A 17,120-nucleotide genomic window follows, 5' to 3' on the forward strand; every position below is an offset into this window, starting at 1 on the left:
TTATTTTTTTAATCTGAAACATCATAATTGACAAAATTTCAGTTCGAATAGGAGCACTGATGCATAGTATGGGGGCCCGAAACGAAATCTTGCTGGAACCTTATTCTAGCGGGTGGTAGAAAGTTGTCTTCGGCAAAGGAGTTATCTTCAGTAGAAGGATCATCCTCAACAGAAGGATCACCTTTACGTTCGTGTACTCTGAAGGTCAATGGTAAATGGTAATAGTGTAAGATTAAAGACAGATAATGTATAGTATAATAAGCCAATAAAAAACCGAACAAAAAGTAGCACACCTTTGTCTTTGTATGGGTCTTTCATTTCGTCCTCATCATCTTCAAAAACAATACTTCGTGTGCAGACAGGCCTAGCGCCATTTTGCACTGAGTTACTAACAACGCAGTAAAAAGGAAAAAACTTAGTGGTCCACTGATGGGACGAAAAAAATCCAACCGTTAAAAATCAAACTCACCCTTTATTACTTGGGCACGGTCTACGACCATCCTTAGGCAACTGCAGATACTGCATTTATACACTGTAGGAGGCTAGTGGACGGTGCTTGCCCTGCAGATAAGTAATAGTGATGGGTTAAAAAAAGAATATCCAAAATAATGAAAATCATTTGGATATTAAATAGGGAATCTTTGCCTTCAAATTGACCCAACATTCTGCACATGGTTGCTGGTAGCGCTATTCAAGCATAGAAGGTATATAAACTTAAGTTCAGCATGCGCCAACCACTACCATGTCAAAAAAAAAAAAAAAAAAAAAAAAAAAAAAAGAAAAGAAAAAAGTTCCCTACGATTGTTAAATACCGAAATCACTTACCCTTCATTATTTGGGTATGAGCTGCGCACATGGCCTGGACGACTGCACCCACACTCAGACATGGATGGAAGGAGGAACGATGCGATTGGCAAAACTCGTTCTATCTCTATCAAGTTGAGAAAATATCATTAATGTTTCTACATTTCAAAAACATAAAAATAAAAAAATAAAAAGGCCTTACCACATTCCTTACGTTCTGAGGGTATAGTCTTTTGCCATGTCCGTCGCTGCTGCACAGGCTACATGCCATGAGGCGTAGCATTGAGAGGGATCTCTAACTATGCTGATCAATCTTTGTGGCACCATAGTTTGTAGCAAAAAAAAAAAAAAAAAAAAAAAAATTTGTTTATTTTTATTTAGTGACTATGGATTTTCGGCGAATTAATAAAGAAAAGAAGTGACACATTATAGGTCGGCTCCCTCGGATAATATGCTTTTCTCTTCATATTATTCGAGAACGCTGTGTAATTAAACAATGTTTACTATCTTCCTAATCTGCAACCTCTATCTGAATGCAACAGAAACTGGGATCCATTATCTTTGCATTTTTTATCTTTTAAACTTCCTAGTCCTCGTTATTATTATTTTTTCTTATTTCCAAAGAGAGTGAAGATCAGAATGCCAGCACTCACCTCATGCAGTTTGGGTACTGTAGTAACAAATGAAGCTCAGTCTTGGGTCCTGTAATCATTTATTCTCTAACGTCTGCTCGAAGTTGCTATGATGGTGTTGGCTATTTATACTACTTGGCAGCGCCATGGAAGCTGCACCGATGTATTTATGCAACATCAATACGTTTGCGAGAAGTTAACGATAGAGAGAGTAATGGTCTACTGAATGATCTACGGTGAAGGACGACCTATTAACATTGTTATAGGTGCCATGTCCGTATGTATTACCTTTCTTCATTGAGAAATAAACTATAAAAAGATCTCTCTATCCTGCAAACCTAATCTACATCTACTTCTCGAGCCAAAAGAGTGGTGTGGATGGGACAGATGTCCATGGTACCTATGACAATGTGAATAGGTCATCCTTCGTAGACCAGAGTGCGTTTGGTTAGCACAGCCAAGTGTGGCTCGTGCTTAAATAAAGTTGCCTGTTTATTTATTATCTCAACTTTTGTAAACTATACTCTCTTTTCTAGTTTTCATTGGACTATAAACCATGTACACCATTGCATACCTGGCTGCTTACAGTCAAAGAAGACTTCTTGAAATGATGATCCAGACATCGGTATGCTAAACCTGTACTCGATAAACTACATCTAACGTATCAAAACAAGTTACATGTATAGTCCTTTTTTTTGTAGCTGTTGACTGTTTAATGAGCTTCGTTGCTTTTTGAATGGTTGGTTAATATTCTGAAGCTAAACCCTCAGACTTCAATCAGGTCTATACTGTATAACTGGATATGACCTGCTTTGAAGAATTATCCTTAGTAAGCGCCATTTACTCAATGTATAGTTTGCAGAGGCCAGCTCAGAATGGCCTCTGAAGAAGAAGACCAAATAAATGGTTATGTATTACGAAGAAACTGGACTACGAACCATTTCTTTGTTCCGGAGCTGCTGCTGCTATACTTCAATGATGGTAAGTGGTGATGGCAAATGCTGGTTTATCTGACCACTTGGCAATCAAGTGAATAGCATAGCATAGCATAGCATACTCTTGACCCATATTAGAATCGTTTCGTATACTTCACCATTACTACTATCCTAATGAAAAAGAGGGTTCATTCTGCTAAGAGTCTGTGACCAAGTCTTCGTGCCTATTATTCGAGACTCTTTTTAAGACTGAGAAGTGAGAGAGTACCAAGTGTCATCATACGCTTTGCTCTAATGTCTGTACACGCCTATTGGCCTGCACAAATTCATTTGGCGGTAAAAAAAAAAAAAAAAGCGACAGCATTACTCAACATGCCCATACGGAATGGTTTTTCCTTTCCTGATATCAGCTTACACATTAGAAAAGAAAAGAAAAGAAAAGAATGAGAAAGAGAACTCCTCCTTCCAAATGCTGGGCAATAATGAGTAGGAATCGTTACCAATCTGTGAGGCCGGAAAGATCACCAATCAAGGAGTGAGAGAGTTGCGTCCCGTGTAGTATAAAGTGTTACGACAGGGACGGGGACAAAGATGAATGAGAACCATAGCTCAAGTACAAACACAATGTTACAGTCATCACATACACCTGGCTTTTTTTACCAACACTGAGGGCTCTACCAGGCATTTGTTCGTCAAGCTTGCTTTATTATTTTCTTTTGTTGTCTTGCAAAAGCACAAGCTAGGACATGGTCAGGTTAGTGATGGCATCAACCATCACTTTGTGCTTGGCGAAGCTGTGTTCTACTCCACTTGTCACAGGTGGAAACTATTTAATCTTTCCCATGCATGTGAATGTGCCTACACAGCCCATCCATTCAAAGCATGATCTCACGGATCCATCCTCATTCACTTCCTTCCTTTCCTTCAGGTACCAAAAAAACAGATCAGTCGAGCAGAAACGATAAAAACCAACTGACCTTTAGTCAACGCACATTGTAAAGAAAAAAGTAGCTGAATGAGTAATTACCAAAGCAACAGTTGTACAAAGACAGGGAGATGCATGCGTCTAATCTTTCATCAGCCTTCGCCATTTGTCTTTCATCTTTCATCTTTTTATTCTTCATCCTTCAGTACATTAGACGATTCCAATCGCCTTTCTTTTTTATTAGTTCGAATCTCGAATCCTTAAAGCATACATGCATGTAAGAGACAGACAAACATGACTGGAGCACGCAAGAAAACCTTTTTTCAGACTCACCACTGACAAACTGTCTTTTGACAACCATTCTTCTCTTAGTGGTGTGGGTAGGAATACCATCTACGAGCAAAGACGAAAGCAATAGACCATGTTTGGCAACACCAATTCTCCCTCACGCAGTGCACTCTCGCCAGCACAGGTTCTGAGACTCTTTGACTTGTACATGCAAGGCACTCGCACCATAGACGACGATCGCATCCTAGTGACGGAGCTATGCCTCGATGCTGACTCTGTACTGTCTCGTATTCAGAAGCCTTGGAAAAAGTCCTTTGCTTCAATGACTTCAGCCTCTTCGACCTCTTCAGGTTCTAATGAAGACATGGTATTGCACCAAAGTATTGGCTCAGCCTACTATCAACTTGCTCGCTTGTTTGAGCAATTGGGTCACTCAGCTGATGCACAGAGACGAGACAAGAAAGCAGAGAAATGGGGATACATCCAAGGGAGCAACGACAACAACAACAATAACAATAACAGCAATGTCACTGCTAACCAACAAGTCAACGGACCCAGCAGTAGCAAATTGAGCAAGATGATGGAAACAGTGCAATTCGCACCAGTACAGGCCATTGCAACTATATCAAAGGACATATTCAACCACAATGAATCTCCAACAGTCATCAAGTACAACTTACCAGATGCCGATGCAAGTCTAGATGATATTTACCAGCTTGCATATTGTCTCAGTCTGCTTCTTATGGCTCCTATCCAAACAAACGATCTTAATAGGCTTGAGAAAGAGTGGTATCAGGCCATATCAAGCAATCAGGATGAACATGGTCGATTGCGTAAGCTGGGATCGGATGTGGTTGAACTGTTTATCAAGGATGAGATTAAGACCGAAGCTACTGTTGCTGAGGTTGTGGCTCTGGCACCAGGTCTTGACCAAACACAGTTCAGAGCACTACTTGCGGCTTTGATCAATGACATCAGCCATAACATCATGCTGGGGATTCATTTACTGGAAGGACTGGCTCAGTTGATGCAACATGCTCCTCTTGGATATCTCGACTCGGATGACCTTGTCACAATCCTCAATACTCTCAATTCTCGCTTGCAAAGCACACATACTCAATCTAGAGATCATCTATATCGCCTCTCATCTACAGTCTCACATGTCCTCGATGCCATGGTCAATAACCAAGTCAAGGGTCTGAAGCGAGAACAACTCCATGAGCCACTTGCAGTATACCTCAAAGGATTGAAAGAGAGTTCAGACCCTCATCTAGTCTATCAGTCAGCTTATGCTTTCCAAGCACTATTGCACATTCCAGACGACGAATCGACAGTGCAAGGCATTCTCCGACGGACATCAGCAGTACTCCGAGGAGTGTTTGGAGTAGTGAGTGCAGTCAAAGACATGGATATGAATGCCTTTATGGATGAGATAAGAAAAGGGACTTCCATCTGTGACAGATATCATGGACAAGAGTCTAGAGGTGTACAAGGGAACAACATCACTCTATGAGAGTGGAGTGGCGTTCAGAGAGTGTATGGAAGAAGGACTCAGCTTCAGTCGCAAGTCAGGATGGTATCCAGCACTTCGAGTAGCTGATGGACTACTGCAGAGAGGCGAGCTGACCAAGTTCAAAACTCTTGTGTGTGGAGTATCCTGTCGAAATGAAGTAGCATTCCAATGGGGACTCTGTCAGATGTTGGGACAGGTTGCAGCAGATACAAAGTGGAGCATGGATATTCGGCAGGATGCCGTCACATTCTTAGGAGAGATATACAGGAATGACAAGGAGTGGGGACAGCATATACGCATTAAGCAATGGATCATAAATATCCTTAGACAACTATCCTCGTTACCACCAGATGGTTTCCAAGCATGTATTCCATTCTTGTATGGATAATGTTTGGTGACAATGAGGCTAAACATTATATACTAACTCATGTACTCTATACATGTTTTCGCTCCTTCTTTCTGTTCACATTTATTTTAGCTGCAAACACTCTTTTGAATGATCTCAAGGTGGATGGAGGTGACCAAAAACAGGAGCTATACAGGACCTCTCTTCAAGAGCCATTGGTCCAGTTCTCCTCTATTTCTAGACTCTCTCGACCTAAATCTTCACACCTACTTGATCGTGTACAGAAGAAGCCAGGTGTTGAGGATAGTCTACGTCAACTAAAGAGGCGACGGATAGATATTGGAAATAGTCAAGGGTTCTATGTCCAGCAGTATGCCAAAGCAAGTCCTCAAGCGAGCGATGACGACGGTTCTTGTTGATGGACAAAGTGAAAGAGTTCCTAGACAGCAAGCAGAAAGTGATGCTTGTGCAAGGAGATTCAGGAGCAGGCAAATCCACATTCAACCGCACTCTAGAGCGTATGCTTTGGGAGACATATCAAGAGAGACATGGTCGGATTCCACTGTTCATCAACCTTCCAGCCATCGACAAGCCAGAGAAGGATCTGGTTGCAAAGCAACTGCGAGACTACAGTTTCACAGACTCAGAGATTAAGGAACTGAAGATGAGTCGGTCATTCGTGTTGATCTGTGATGGATATGATGAGAGCATGCAGACCAACAACCTGTATGCATCCAACCAACTGAATAAGCCTGGAGAATGGGAATGTCAGATGGTGATCAGCTGTCGCAGTGAGTATCTTGGATCGGACTATCGAGATCGATTCCAACCTATGGACCGTAATCACCAAGCAGATAGTGGATTGTTCCAAGAGGCAGTGATTGTGCCATTCTCAGAGGCACAGATTGAAGACTATATCGAACAGTATGTCAACTCTATGGATCTGCTGTGGAGTGTGGAGGACTATAAGGGTGCACTCAAGATGGTCCCTAGCCTACAAGAGCTTGTGAAGAACCCATTCATATTGTCGATGTCACTAGAAGTACTCCCACGGATGGTGGATCCAAGTCTTGAGGTCATCAATAGCAAGATCAAGCGTGTTACATTGCATGACCAGTTTGTTGAGCAGTGGCTGGAGCGAGGCAAGAAGCGACTAAGCGAGACATTAAGACCAGAAGATAGGAGGATGTTCAGAGTGTTGACAGATGAAGGGTTTGCAGAAAATGGGATCAAGTACCTGAAGGAACTAGCCGTAGCGATCTACAAGCATCAAGATGGCAATCCAGTGATGGAATATTCGCCATCCAAGGATAAAGGCACATGGAAAGAAGCGTACCTCAGCAAAGAGAATAGAAGGAACCTATTACGTGAGGCATCACCACTCACTCGCACAGGCAATCAATATCGGTTTCTCCATCGATCTATTCTAGAGTACTGTCTAGTACGATCGATATTTGAGCCACAACCGATGGTGAGTACGTCTGCAAATGATGGAGAAGCAAAGGCGACTACACCACCGTCTCGTCGACAGAGTATTAGTTCGATATTCAGTTTCGAAGGCATGGATATCAACGAGAGCGAGCAGGAAGTGGAAGTGGCCACACCTGATGAGGCATCACCTTTAGTATGGAGGAGTTTTGTAGATGAGCCATCTATTCTTCAGTTCCTGGAGGATCGTGTCCGTCTTGAGCCGGTATTCAAACAGCAGCTGTATGGATATGTAGAACTCTCGAAGAGTGATAACAAATGGCGGATAGCAGCAGCGAATGCGATGACTATCTTGATCCGATCAGGCGAGTCATTCATCGGAGCAGACCTGCGAGGCATCCAGATTCCAGGAGCCAACCTCAGTCATGGTATTTTTGAGTATACACAGCTGCAAGGAGCAGATCTGAGGAAGGTTAACTTACGGAAATGTTGGCTTCGTTCAGCAAACCTGAGTGGAGCAAAGATGGCAGGGATACAGTTTGGCGAATGGCCACTTCTTGAAGCCAGTGGCGATGTATTGGGTGGGGCATATTCACCTGATGGCAAGACACTCGCTGCAGTTATCAGAAACGGATCATATAGCAAATCGATCATCGTGTATGACACATCAACATGGGAGAAACTCTTGGCTTTAGAAGACGATGTAGATCCCGACCGGCCTTTATACTCACCAGACAGCAGATATATTGCCTCCTGGGACTATAAGGAAAGCGTAGTTCTAATTTGGGATGTAGGATCGGGAGCATTGGTTCACAGATTGGTGGGCCATACAAAGGCTGTCCGCTGTGTAGCGTACTCGCCAAGCGGGAACGATCTTGCCTCAGCTAGCGATGATGGCTCAGTGCGAGTGTGGGACACCCAAACAGGCGATCTCATATATATGTTAGAGGGCCATAGTGGCCCCATATGGAGTGTGGCCTATTCACCTGATGGAAAGCAGATTGCAACTGGCGGTGAAGACAAGAAATTGCGGCTGTGGGATGCGACATCGGGGCAACAGTCGATGTTGCTGATGGACCATGAGAATTGGATTGAGCAAATTGAGTATTCACCTAATGGTCAGGAAATCATAACTCGTTGTTCTTATGATACCTGCCTGCATGTGTGGGATGTTGGATCAGGTCAAAAGAAGTTTTATTTGGAACATGATGATGATGTCGATGGGATACAGTATTCACCTAATGGGAAGTTTGCTGCCTCGTTCACCCAGACGGTGATATATCAGTGGGATATGCAAACAGGGCAAGTCATTCATACTTTTGATAAGGAATTTAATTGTATCAATGGTCTAAAGTATTCACCAAACGGAGAAACGATAGCTGCTTGCGATCAGAGCAACACAATATGGCTTTTGGATGCGAGATCAGGGCAACTCATGAATACCTTCTACGGTCACTCGGATCGGATAAGGTGCTTGGCATATTCACCAAACAACCACCAGATTGCGTCCTTCAGTAAAGACGAAACGGTACGTCTATGGGATACTCGACCACAACAATCCAGTCACGACTTACATAGCTATTCAGCAGGAATCCTTGGCATAATGAGCTCGCCGGATGGGCAGCAAATAATTTCACGCAGTCGGGATGGAACAGTGCGTATGTGGGATGCAAGGACAGGACAGTCCATCTACACTTTGCAATACCCCGATAAAGATATAAAAGATATCAAGTATTCACCTGATGGCCGGTTGCTTGCCTCTCGCCGTGGAGCTTCATGCATCTATCTTTGGGATGTCCGAACAGACGTACTCGTTCACACTTTGGAGCTACAAGGTGAAGGTGCTGATGATATCGAGGCCTTTGATTTCTCACCTATTGGCCACCAAATTGCCTGTGGTCATTATTCTGGAAGAGTGACTATATGGAACACACAAACAGGAGAGCTCATCCGCACACTACATGGCCACAAAACATATTTAACGATTGTGGTATTCTCACCTAATGGCGACCAGATTGCTTCGTACAATAGCGGTGGAAACATCATAGTCTGGAAAGCTCAATCATGGGAACTCCAGCATGAAGTGAGTGTTGAAGTGAGTGATAGAGATTTCCGTTACTCTTATATCGCATACACGCCTGACAGCCGGAAGATAGTGTTGTGGAACAAGCTTACTCGCAACTGGAAAGTATGGAGTGCAGGAACGGGTGGGATATGTTACGAAATACAGTTTGACGATGAGCTAAATTGTATAGCATTTTCACCATGCAGTCAACAGATGGCTGTTGGACATAGGAGAAGGCTGTTTAGGGTGGGGGATATTGAAACAGGGTCAATACTATGGGTGCTTGAAGGACATATTGACACGATTACTGATATTGCTTATTCGCCTGATGGAAGATACATTGCCTCAAGCAGTGAGGACATGACAGTGCGAGTGTGGGATCCGAAATCAGGCCAGTGTTTGATTGTAATCCCATGTGAAGGTGGTTATGCTAAAACGCTTGTATGGAATGCTTTTGAAGAGGGCCACTATTTGGTTACAGGCTGTCAGGATGGTTCTATCCGGATGTGGCAGATTGTGAAGGAGAATGAGGAATACCAATACCACCTAAAGTGGAGCACCAGACAAACGTTCCTTAATGCAAACAACACTCGTATTCAGGATGTAGATGGGTTGAGTGAAGCCAACAGGAAGCTTTTATTCCAACGTGGAGCTATAGACGAGCAGTCCTCCTCTTTGGCTGTGCATGAGGCGATCAAGAGTGTAGGGACGCCACCTATAGCATCCAAGACCAAGAATGGGCCCAGTCAAGTGAGCCATTATCAAGAACCACCAACAAAGGTAGATTTAGAGGCAGCTCTAAAGACAGAAGGGCTGAACGAAGGAACACGATTGACAAGGTTGACAGAAACAAGCCAGTTGATCGGAGGATACCGGTACAAATGCAGAGTATGCAAGGAATGTAGTATTGCACATGTCATTTCATGCGAACCATGTGGGTAAAGAGTATAGATTAAAGAATGTGGATAGACAAGAAGTCGTTCGGGATATAAAATAAAGTGCGAGCATTGCCTCTTTATAATCACGCCATAAAAAAGAAAGTGCTTGTTGAATAAGAGAGGATAGCTTGAGAGAGATTGTTATATTTATAGAAAAATTTTTAGTAGCTACATCTAAATACTAGGGATCTGAACAAACCGACCAAGTAGACTGTATCACCACTTTCAGCACTCAGTAGTTGCTATATATTGAAGCAGGTAGAAAAATTAGGTACTGTGTTTTACTGTGTGTCGATTTTTTGTTTGTAGTTTTTGAAATGGAGAAAAAGACCCGAGTCAATAAAAGTTATGCAAAGATACTATCCGTTGTATATATTAGTAACGCTTTTATTTTCGAAATCCTTTATTTTGCCTTCATGAGACAAAGCACTAGAGTCGGCCAGCTCGTATAAGACTAAAGCAGGGAACATTTAGGGGACAGGAGAAGTAGCAGGAATTAAAAAAACAGGAAGTCATAAATTGCCATAACAGATGCAATGGGCTGAAAGCAAATCGCAATCAAATCCTAATTAGGCCACTGGTAGCGTTGGCGATGACAGTCTGTGGAGGGAAGACAAATGAGAATGAGGAACTGTAATGGTAGGGAAGATCATTAGGAAGGAAAAGGAGATTGAGGAATGAATGTTGGAAGTGCAATTTATTGCATCAGTTCTGACACGCACCATATTTCTGTTGCAACGCTCTTCTGCTCTGCCTCATCATCAACTCTCTGAAAACATAAAAACATAGCTTAATGTTTATTTTTTTATTGAGCTATGGATTGACTCTGTGTTCAGATTTGAATGTGGACCAACACTACATTAAGAATGAACGCAAGAGACTAACAATTGTGGTAACTGGTTCGCTAATTTTCAACACTTCACAGTAGCTATTTTTGTTGCCTATGTGTCATTGCTACATTCTTTGTTAATGTGTCGCTGATATCGTTATGCCTTTGAAGTCAAATGTACCTCTTATCCATTTCTTATCCAAGGTAGCTCTTCTTCGTTGCTTGATCATATCAAATGTCGATAGTGCAATTGCCTAATATCCCAACGAGGAACAGAGCAGAGTAAGTACTATTAATATAACGTGTTTCCGCTGATTTCCCTTAATATTATGGTTATCAGCATACCCTTGCAGACACCAGAGGTCCGATACCAAGAAGCAGCGAGAGTTCAAGTGGTCCTGAAACAAGTCGAAATGTTCCTAGCGACTGTAAGTGGTAAATAGCCTCGGAATGAATGCTCAAACGGTATGCATCCACTGACATACCTCTGCCATGTATGAGAATGACAGGTGTGAGAAATCCTGCTTTGTACAAGCCGTCTACGGCTTCTTTACCCATGAAGACCAACTTCATATAATCATCCTGCATAACCTTCTTTGATGCCATCGCTGTCTTAAATTCACCTAAGACAATTGAGTGTGCTCCAGTCGACACTTGATAATCAGGCAATTGTAGCCTGGCATCAGGATCCTCAAATCTTCCAGATCGCAGTGAATCGCGACTCCTAGAAAAATACAATTGTATGTCAGTTATATAATATTAAAATAGCAGATTGCATTCTCTATCACTACTGAACCCATCAATATCTTACCATCGAAACGAGCACCCTGCAAAGTCACCAAATGTTCCAGTCAACAATGGCTTGATGAGGCAGTTAGTAAACGTATCTTCGTTATCACCTGCACCCTTTCTGTACCAGTTGCAGTCTAACCAGAGTCCTGCCTTCCAGAAGTATGATGATATGGCACGGTATACGATTGATGATGCTAATCTTGGTTCCTGCTCGAACCATTCTCGGAGTTGATTATACGAGTATGTTGTTGCATAGGCTGCAAGCCGTCCAAGAAGGTCTAGTTCTCCGGGCTGTAAGCTGATGGGGTTGTGAGATGGGAATGCCTCATCAACCTTCTCGACAGGAAGCAAGCGTAAGAGCAGCAACCTAGAAACAACAAAATTTGTCAGCCTATCATTACCCACAAAAATGATTGTGTTAGAGATGCTATCAATGTTCGTATTATGCACATTCTAAAGCTGCCTTACAAATATTAACAGCAGATCTTCTACATCAGTCCGTGTTGACTGCGTTATTATGGCTCTTCGATCTCTCATAACTGTAGTTGAAATATCACAGCCACCAATCACAAGGCAACCCTCTGTTGATAGTTGACTTGAAAACTCCCCTGGACCAACGAGAGAATCCATCTCAATTGGCTCTGGTATTTCTCCAGCTAGTTCTTCATCATGTGTAGCTGCTGAGTCTGTTTCTAATTCCTTTTCCCCAAGTTGAAAGTCTTCATCCTCCGATTCACCTGACACAAGATTGAAATGCAACGCAAGGTGCGGTGGTTCTTCTTCTTCACCTTCCATAAGCAAAAGTCTTCGCTTGTTGGCTGCATCTTGATGTAGTAAGTCTTCATAAAAATAATCTGTTCGGAAACTTGACTCACGTATTCTCAGGATGTTACTAGCATGCTCACGGACTTGACCATCGACCGCTGCCTTGTATCTTATCGCGTCTAGACTTTTTGTATATCGCCGATATGCCTTGTTTGATGTCAGATGCTTTTTTCTTTAATAAATCGCTGCAAAATGCGCGTACGTTTGTCCATTCTGAAATCGGGTTGTTGAAGAAAAATTGATCTACTTGATCCTCTTCATCGAACAAACGTGACAAGAGCGCGTTACTATACTATGGCCATCAACATGAGGCTGTTCGGTACAAAAAGTGTAGTATCAGAATATACGATAAAGTATACAGACCTCCTACCATGTTAAGAGCTACACAAATGAAACAAGATCGCACTTCAAACTTACAGTACTCTCTTCTTTTTCTGAAATTTCGCTTGCTTTCCGCTTCGACGGTGGAAGTATTTCATCAACTACTGTCACAAACCCCTCGTCAGTGTTTTGAGCTTTCTTGCCTATGCCTATATTTATCGATAATACAAGTATGAATAACATCAACAACAACAATAATAGTTACCATAATGATGTCTTACCATTGGTGCCACTAGCTCCGGTTTGAACAGGCCCTTTGCTTGCGGAGGATTCAATAGCGATCCTGTTACGTCCTGAGGCTAGGGAGTGCACCCAAATGGGGCATTCTCCTTTTTATTCATAGATCAGAGCAATTAGTGACGGCTATGTTAGAGCCTATATAAGGCTCCGACCTAGCTAAAATAGTAAACAACTTTTGATCTCCTTGACTTCCGACTTACCATAAAATATTTCAAATTGAAACAAGTGGGCAGTTATCTACACTCACGGCGAGCAAATGGCGAACAAAATAGCCAGCAATCAAATAACAAACAGACAAATAGTCAGCAACAATCGAATGGCCTTTCTTTGCAGCATTCAAGAGTCACCGTTCCTCAACGTCCAAAACCCTTATTACCGAGAAGCGAACATGGATATGACAAGGACGATTGCAGTCGTGATGCCTCTCCTGAGAATCCAAGAACAGTTTCTCAACCATCCCCATTTCCTGATAGTTCCTCCCCTCCCTTCTCAGTACCTTCAAACCACTACAAAGACACTCCTAAACAGTTGATCAGGAAACATTTATTGGCACACTTCTTGCGAACTCCAAAACTTGGAGTCTTATATCTGTATCTGGCCCAGGTAGTAAGACCCAACATAATGAAAACAAATCAGAAGTTCGCAAAACCATGCTAGAGAGTTTCAAGGCCAAGTTCGGTTTGTGTCTCGATGATAAACAACTAAAAAACAAAATTACGACCATGGTATCATGCTGGGAATCCGCCCACAAACTTTACAATCAAACTGGCAATGGCGATACACCAAAAGCAACGCTAAAAGAGAGAATCCTGAAGATATGCCATTATTACGATATCCTTTATCCTGTAGCCACGACATCCATCAAACTAAATCCTCCTCCGGTTTGTGAACTCACTACAAACCTATGTTCTAAAAGGACTGTAGCCGTGGGCGATACAGACGATGATCGTGAGAGCGACAAGGATGATGACGAGTATATCAACGAGGGAAAGCCATGGGCATCAAATAAGTAACAAGTGGAACGAGAACAATATATCAGGAAAAAGCAAAAGCGCGGAGGAAATGGGATTGAAATGATTGAATTTATGCAAAAATTGGTTGAAAAGTCTGAGCAGCAACAAAACAAAATTGGAATTGAAGCAGCAAGTAATTAATCTGGAGAAAATGGCAAAAGAGCAGGCGTTGGAGTCAGAGAAAAGGATAAATGATATTAAAGAAATGAAGGCATCAGCATAAGAGAAGAAGGCATCAGCAAAAGCGAAGAAGGCAGAGGCAGAGGCGAAGAAAGCAAAAGCAGAAGCAGAGTTAGCAATATTACAAATCGAGGCGATGAAGGCTACGTTGTTGCGAAAGGCTAATGAGTAAGCCGGATCGGCGGCAACCAAGTCACCAAAACAATCCCCATACTTATGTTCAATAAATATTATTTAATAACTTGCTTCATTCATTTAATACTATTTGCATGAACCACTGTCGTTTCGCTGCTCCTTCCTTTAGTATTTCTCTGAGCTGGGATGGGGTCAAGTTGTCATCAACGTTATCATCAACGTTATCATCAAAGGAATCCTCAATCTCACCTTGATAATCCTCTTGCTCGAAACCAACTTGCCCTTGCTTCAGCACTTCATGAATCAGCCTTGTCTCCTCTCCACTTGTTTCATTTCCCTCAACCCCCAACTACATCACATAGAATAGCTTCCTCTTGATGTGCATCTAGGAGCTCAGGCTTCTTGAGGATATTGTGCAATACAACACATGCTGAAATGTGCATATTAACATGCTCGATGGATTTACGATCGGTTATGTTAAATCGCAAAGAGGTAAGAGACTTCCATCTTCCTTTGAGTAACCCTACTGCATGCTCAATAATAACCCTAGCTGAACTGAGCCTTTTGTTAAATCTTTTCTCGTCTCTTTGGAGCTGTCCTCTGAATCCTGTAATAAGGGTTGGGGTAAGGCCATATGCTGCATTTCCGATAATGTACTCATCCCCCGAAAAGTAGCTAGCTTTGTCTTTATAAAGTTGGGTACTCTTGTGTGCCGAGGGATCATGCCAGCTTCCAACCCCGTCGCGAAAAACGTAAATGCTCCACGGTGGTCACAGGCAGCGGTAGCACCCATAGCAAAATCACCATGCCTTGTGATCCAGTTATCTTTGTCATTTGAGGGTGCCCGATAAAACGGAAATGTGGTTCCATCAATAGGGCCAAGCAGCTCAGGGAAGCCAGTCTTGACCTGAAATGTGACTTAATCTTTGACCTTTCTTCCATTGGCCAGGACACGAACATTGTTATATAGATTCTGATAAGAGGGAGACGCAAAAAAAAAAAAAAAAAAAAAAAAAAAAAAGAAAAAAAAAGCAGTTGACCACTCTGCCACACTCCACTTTCCGAAACCTCTTGCCGATGCTGACACAAGAGCGTGCTAAAAAGTACCAGTGTAGAACAGATAGATGTGTTTCTGGGCCTGCAAACATCCAGAGATTAAATAAAACGATACTTACTAACTGACGAAAGCGTTTATAGGACCTTTAAATATGAAGAAAAAAAAAAAAAAAGGGGGTGGGGGGGAGGAGAGAGAAAGAGATTAGTGCGCAGGAAGAGAGTAAAAAAGGATGCCGACGCGTAAGTAAGTAAATGAATCGTCAATGAATTAATTAAAATGAGTACAATCAGTATAATTACCTTGAATCAAACGGCCAAGTAGTGCGAATGTTACATTATTGAGGAGGAGGGACAGAGAAAGAAAATGTTAAAAGAATGATTACGAAGGATTATTGGGTAATGGGTGAGGATAATGTGGGCAATGAGCAATGGGCAATGGTAATGATGGAGCAAGGGAGAGAGTATTTTTCTGGCTGGGTTGGGAAAAATTAATCTGTGGCTTAAATTGACCCCCATACGTTGTGTACGCCCTTTTTTTGCCACCATCTTTCTTCCTTCCACTTTCTTCCCAGCTTTCTCACCTTCCCTTCATCACAATAACATTGGCATTCTCACTTACGTCCTTGCTCTTAAATAATTTATTGTTTTTTCAAAGTGCAATCGTACCGGAATGACAACACAAACTATTAAACTTTTTTGCATTCTTGAGGACATTTCTTCGGCATTTCCTGTCAAGCTGGATGTTGAGGATACTGTAGGCGAGCCCAAGAAAGAAATCTAAGAAGAGAAAACAAATGACATTCAAAGAGTTGACGCCAGCAAGCTTTTACTCTATAAGATTACGATTCCTGATCAGGGCATTTATGTCAATCTCGGCAAGATTGATTCTCCAATACCTCTCACTAAAGGAACTACCGAAATCACTGAGGTCCCTGGCGCAGCACCAGCTAAGGAAACAATTCATGTCATCTTTCAACGTTTATCGGCAGGTAAGTGTGTCTTTTTTTCCTGCCAGGGAATGGTTAATTAATGGTTATAGAAATGGCGCATCGAATTTCTCTTTTTTTTTAGTATTGACGGCTTTCCTTCGTTCCCATAAGTGTAATGAGAGGAATCGAACCAACATTGCGATTCATCGCTCATACTAATTAATTATTCAAACACATTATTCATTAATAAATCAATGTTACTGATTACCCTTCTATATATCTATACACCTCGTCTCGATATATTAAAGCAGGTAGAAAAATTAGGTGACTGCGAAATTATGTGGCAGCCTTAGGGCAACATAAATAAACAAAACATAAATAAGCAACAGCTTGAGGATTCACTCATCTGTGGGTGACAAGAGTGTAGTTTAATTGGAGGATGGACATCCAGTGTAGAATGGCTGTCTTTTACCAAGAAGAACGTAATTTACTTTATTTTGCCCATGTGACACGTTGTCTGAAAGAAATGACTTCGCCCAAGACTAATAAAAATAAGCAATGCTTAAATAAATTACATTGCAGACGTAAAAAAAGCAATAAGGCCTCTATTTAACTTGGGATTTTCTGCTGGCTCTTGCATTCTTTTATTTTACTGCAATATCTTTCGTTTGAAACAGCCCTCCCAGCATCAAAATTTGATTGCAGCATTGTAAATACATGGCCTACACCTGTATTCCGTGCAACAGTAGCAATCATGACAGGTGGACCCGCCCTCAAAATACAAAGGTTGCGGGCATTTGAATGAAACTTGAGAAGTTAGGGCTATAGTTCTCCTCCAGAACTCCATTTCTCGTCTGATGAGCTTT

The 17,120-nt window shown here is 42.1% G+C and overlaps 3 protein-coding genes across 3 annotated transcripts; 2 read left to right on the top strand and 1 right to left on the bottom strand.

The window, feature by feature from the left end:
• Nucleotides 1-10,432: 10,432 nt before the first annotated feature.
• BCR41DRAFT_401912 (hypothetical protein) lies at nt 10,433-13,404 on the bottom strand (the record flags this gene model as incomplete). Its single annotated transcript, XM_022029261.1, has 12 exons — nt 10,433-10,505; nt 10,597-10,643; nt 10,760-10,815; nt 10,885-10,957; nt 11,049-11,427; nt 11,515-11,831; nt 11,964-12,422; nt 12,523-12,612; nt 12,738-12,850; nt 12,923-13,000; nt 13,142-13,178; nt 13,318-13,404. 12 exons carry the CDS (start codon nt 13,402-13,404, stop codon nt 10,433-10,435), a joined length of 1,809 nt encoding a protein of 602 aa, XP_021875732.1.
• Nucleotides 13,405-13,591: 187 nt separating this feature from the next.
• Nucleotides 13,592-14,299, top strand: BCR41DRAFT_390550 (hypothetical protein; the record flags this gene model as incomplete). The annotated part of the gene is made up of 3 exons (XM_022028238.1): nt 13,592-13,950; nt 13,981-14,087; nt 14,166-14,299. 3 exons carry the CDS (start codon nt 13,592-13,594, stop codon nt 14,297-14,299), a joined length of 600 nt encoding a protein of 199 aa, XP_021875733.1.
• Nucleotides 14,300-15,700: 1,401 nt separating this feature from the next.
• Nucleotides 15,701-16,487, top strand: BCR41DRAFT_390551 (hypothetical protein; the record flags this gene model as incomplete). Its single annotated transcript, XM_022028239.1, has 4 exons — nt 15,701-15,763; nt 15,981-16,079; nt 16,164-16,314; nt 16,397-16,487. The coding sequence occupies 4 exons, from the start codon at nt 15,701-15,703 to the stop codon at nt 16,471-16,473; spliced, it is 390 nt and encodes a 129-aa protein (XP_021875734.1). The 3' UTR covers nt 16,474-16,487.
• Nucleotides 16,488-17,120: the final 633 nt, after the last annotated feature.

The sequence above is a fragment of the Lobosporangium transversale genome, assembly GCF_002105155.1.
Source record: "Lobosporangium transversale strain NRRL 3116 chromosome Unknown BCR41scaffold_71, whole genome shotgun sequence".
In the NCBI taxonomy this organism is placed as follows: domain Eukaryota; kingdom Fungi; phylum Mortierellomycota; class Mortierellomycetes; order Mortierellales; family Mortierellaceae; genus Lobosporangium; species Lobosporangium transversale.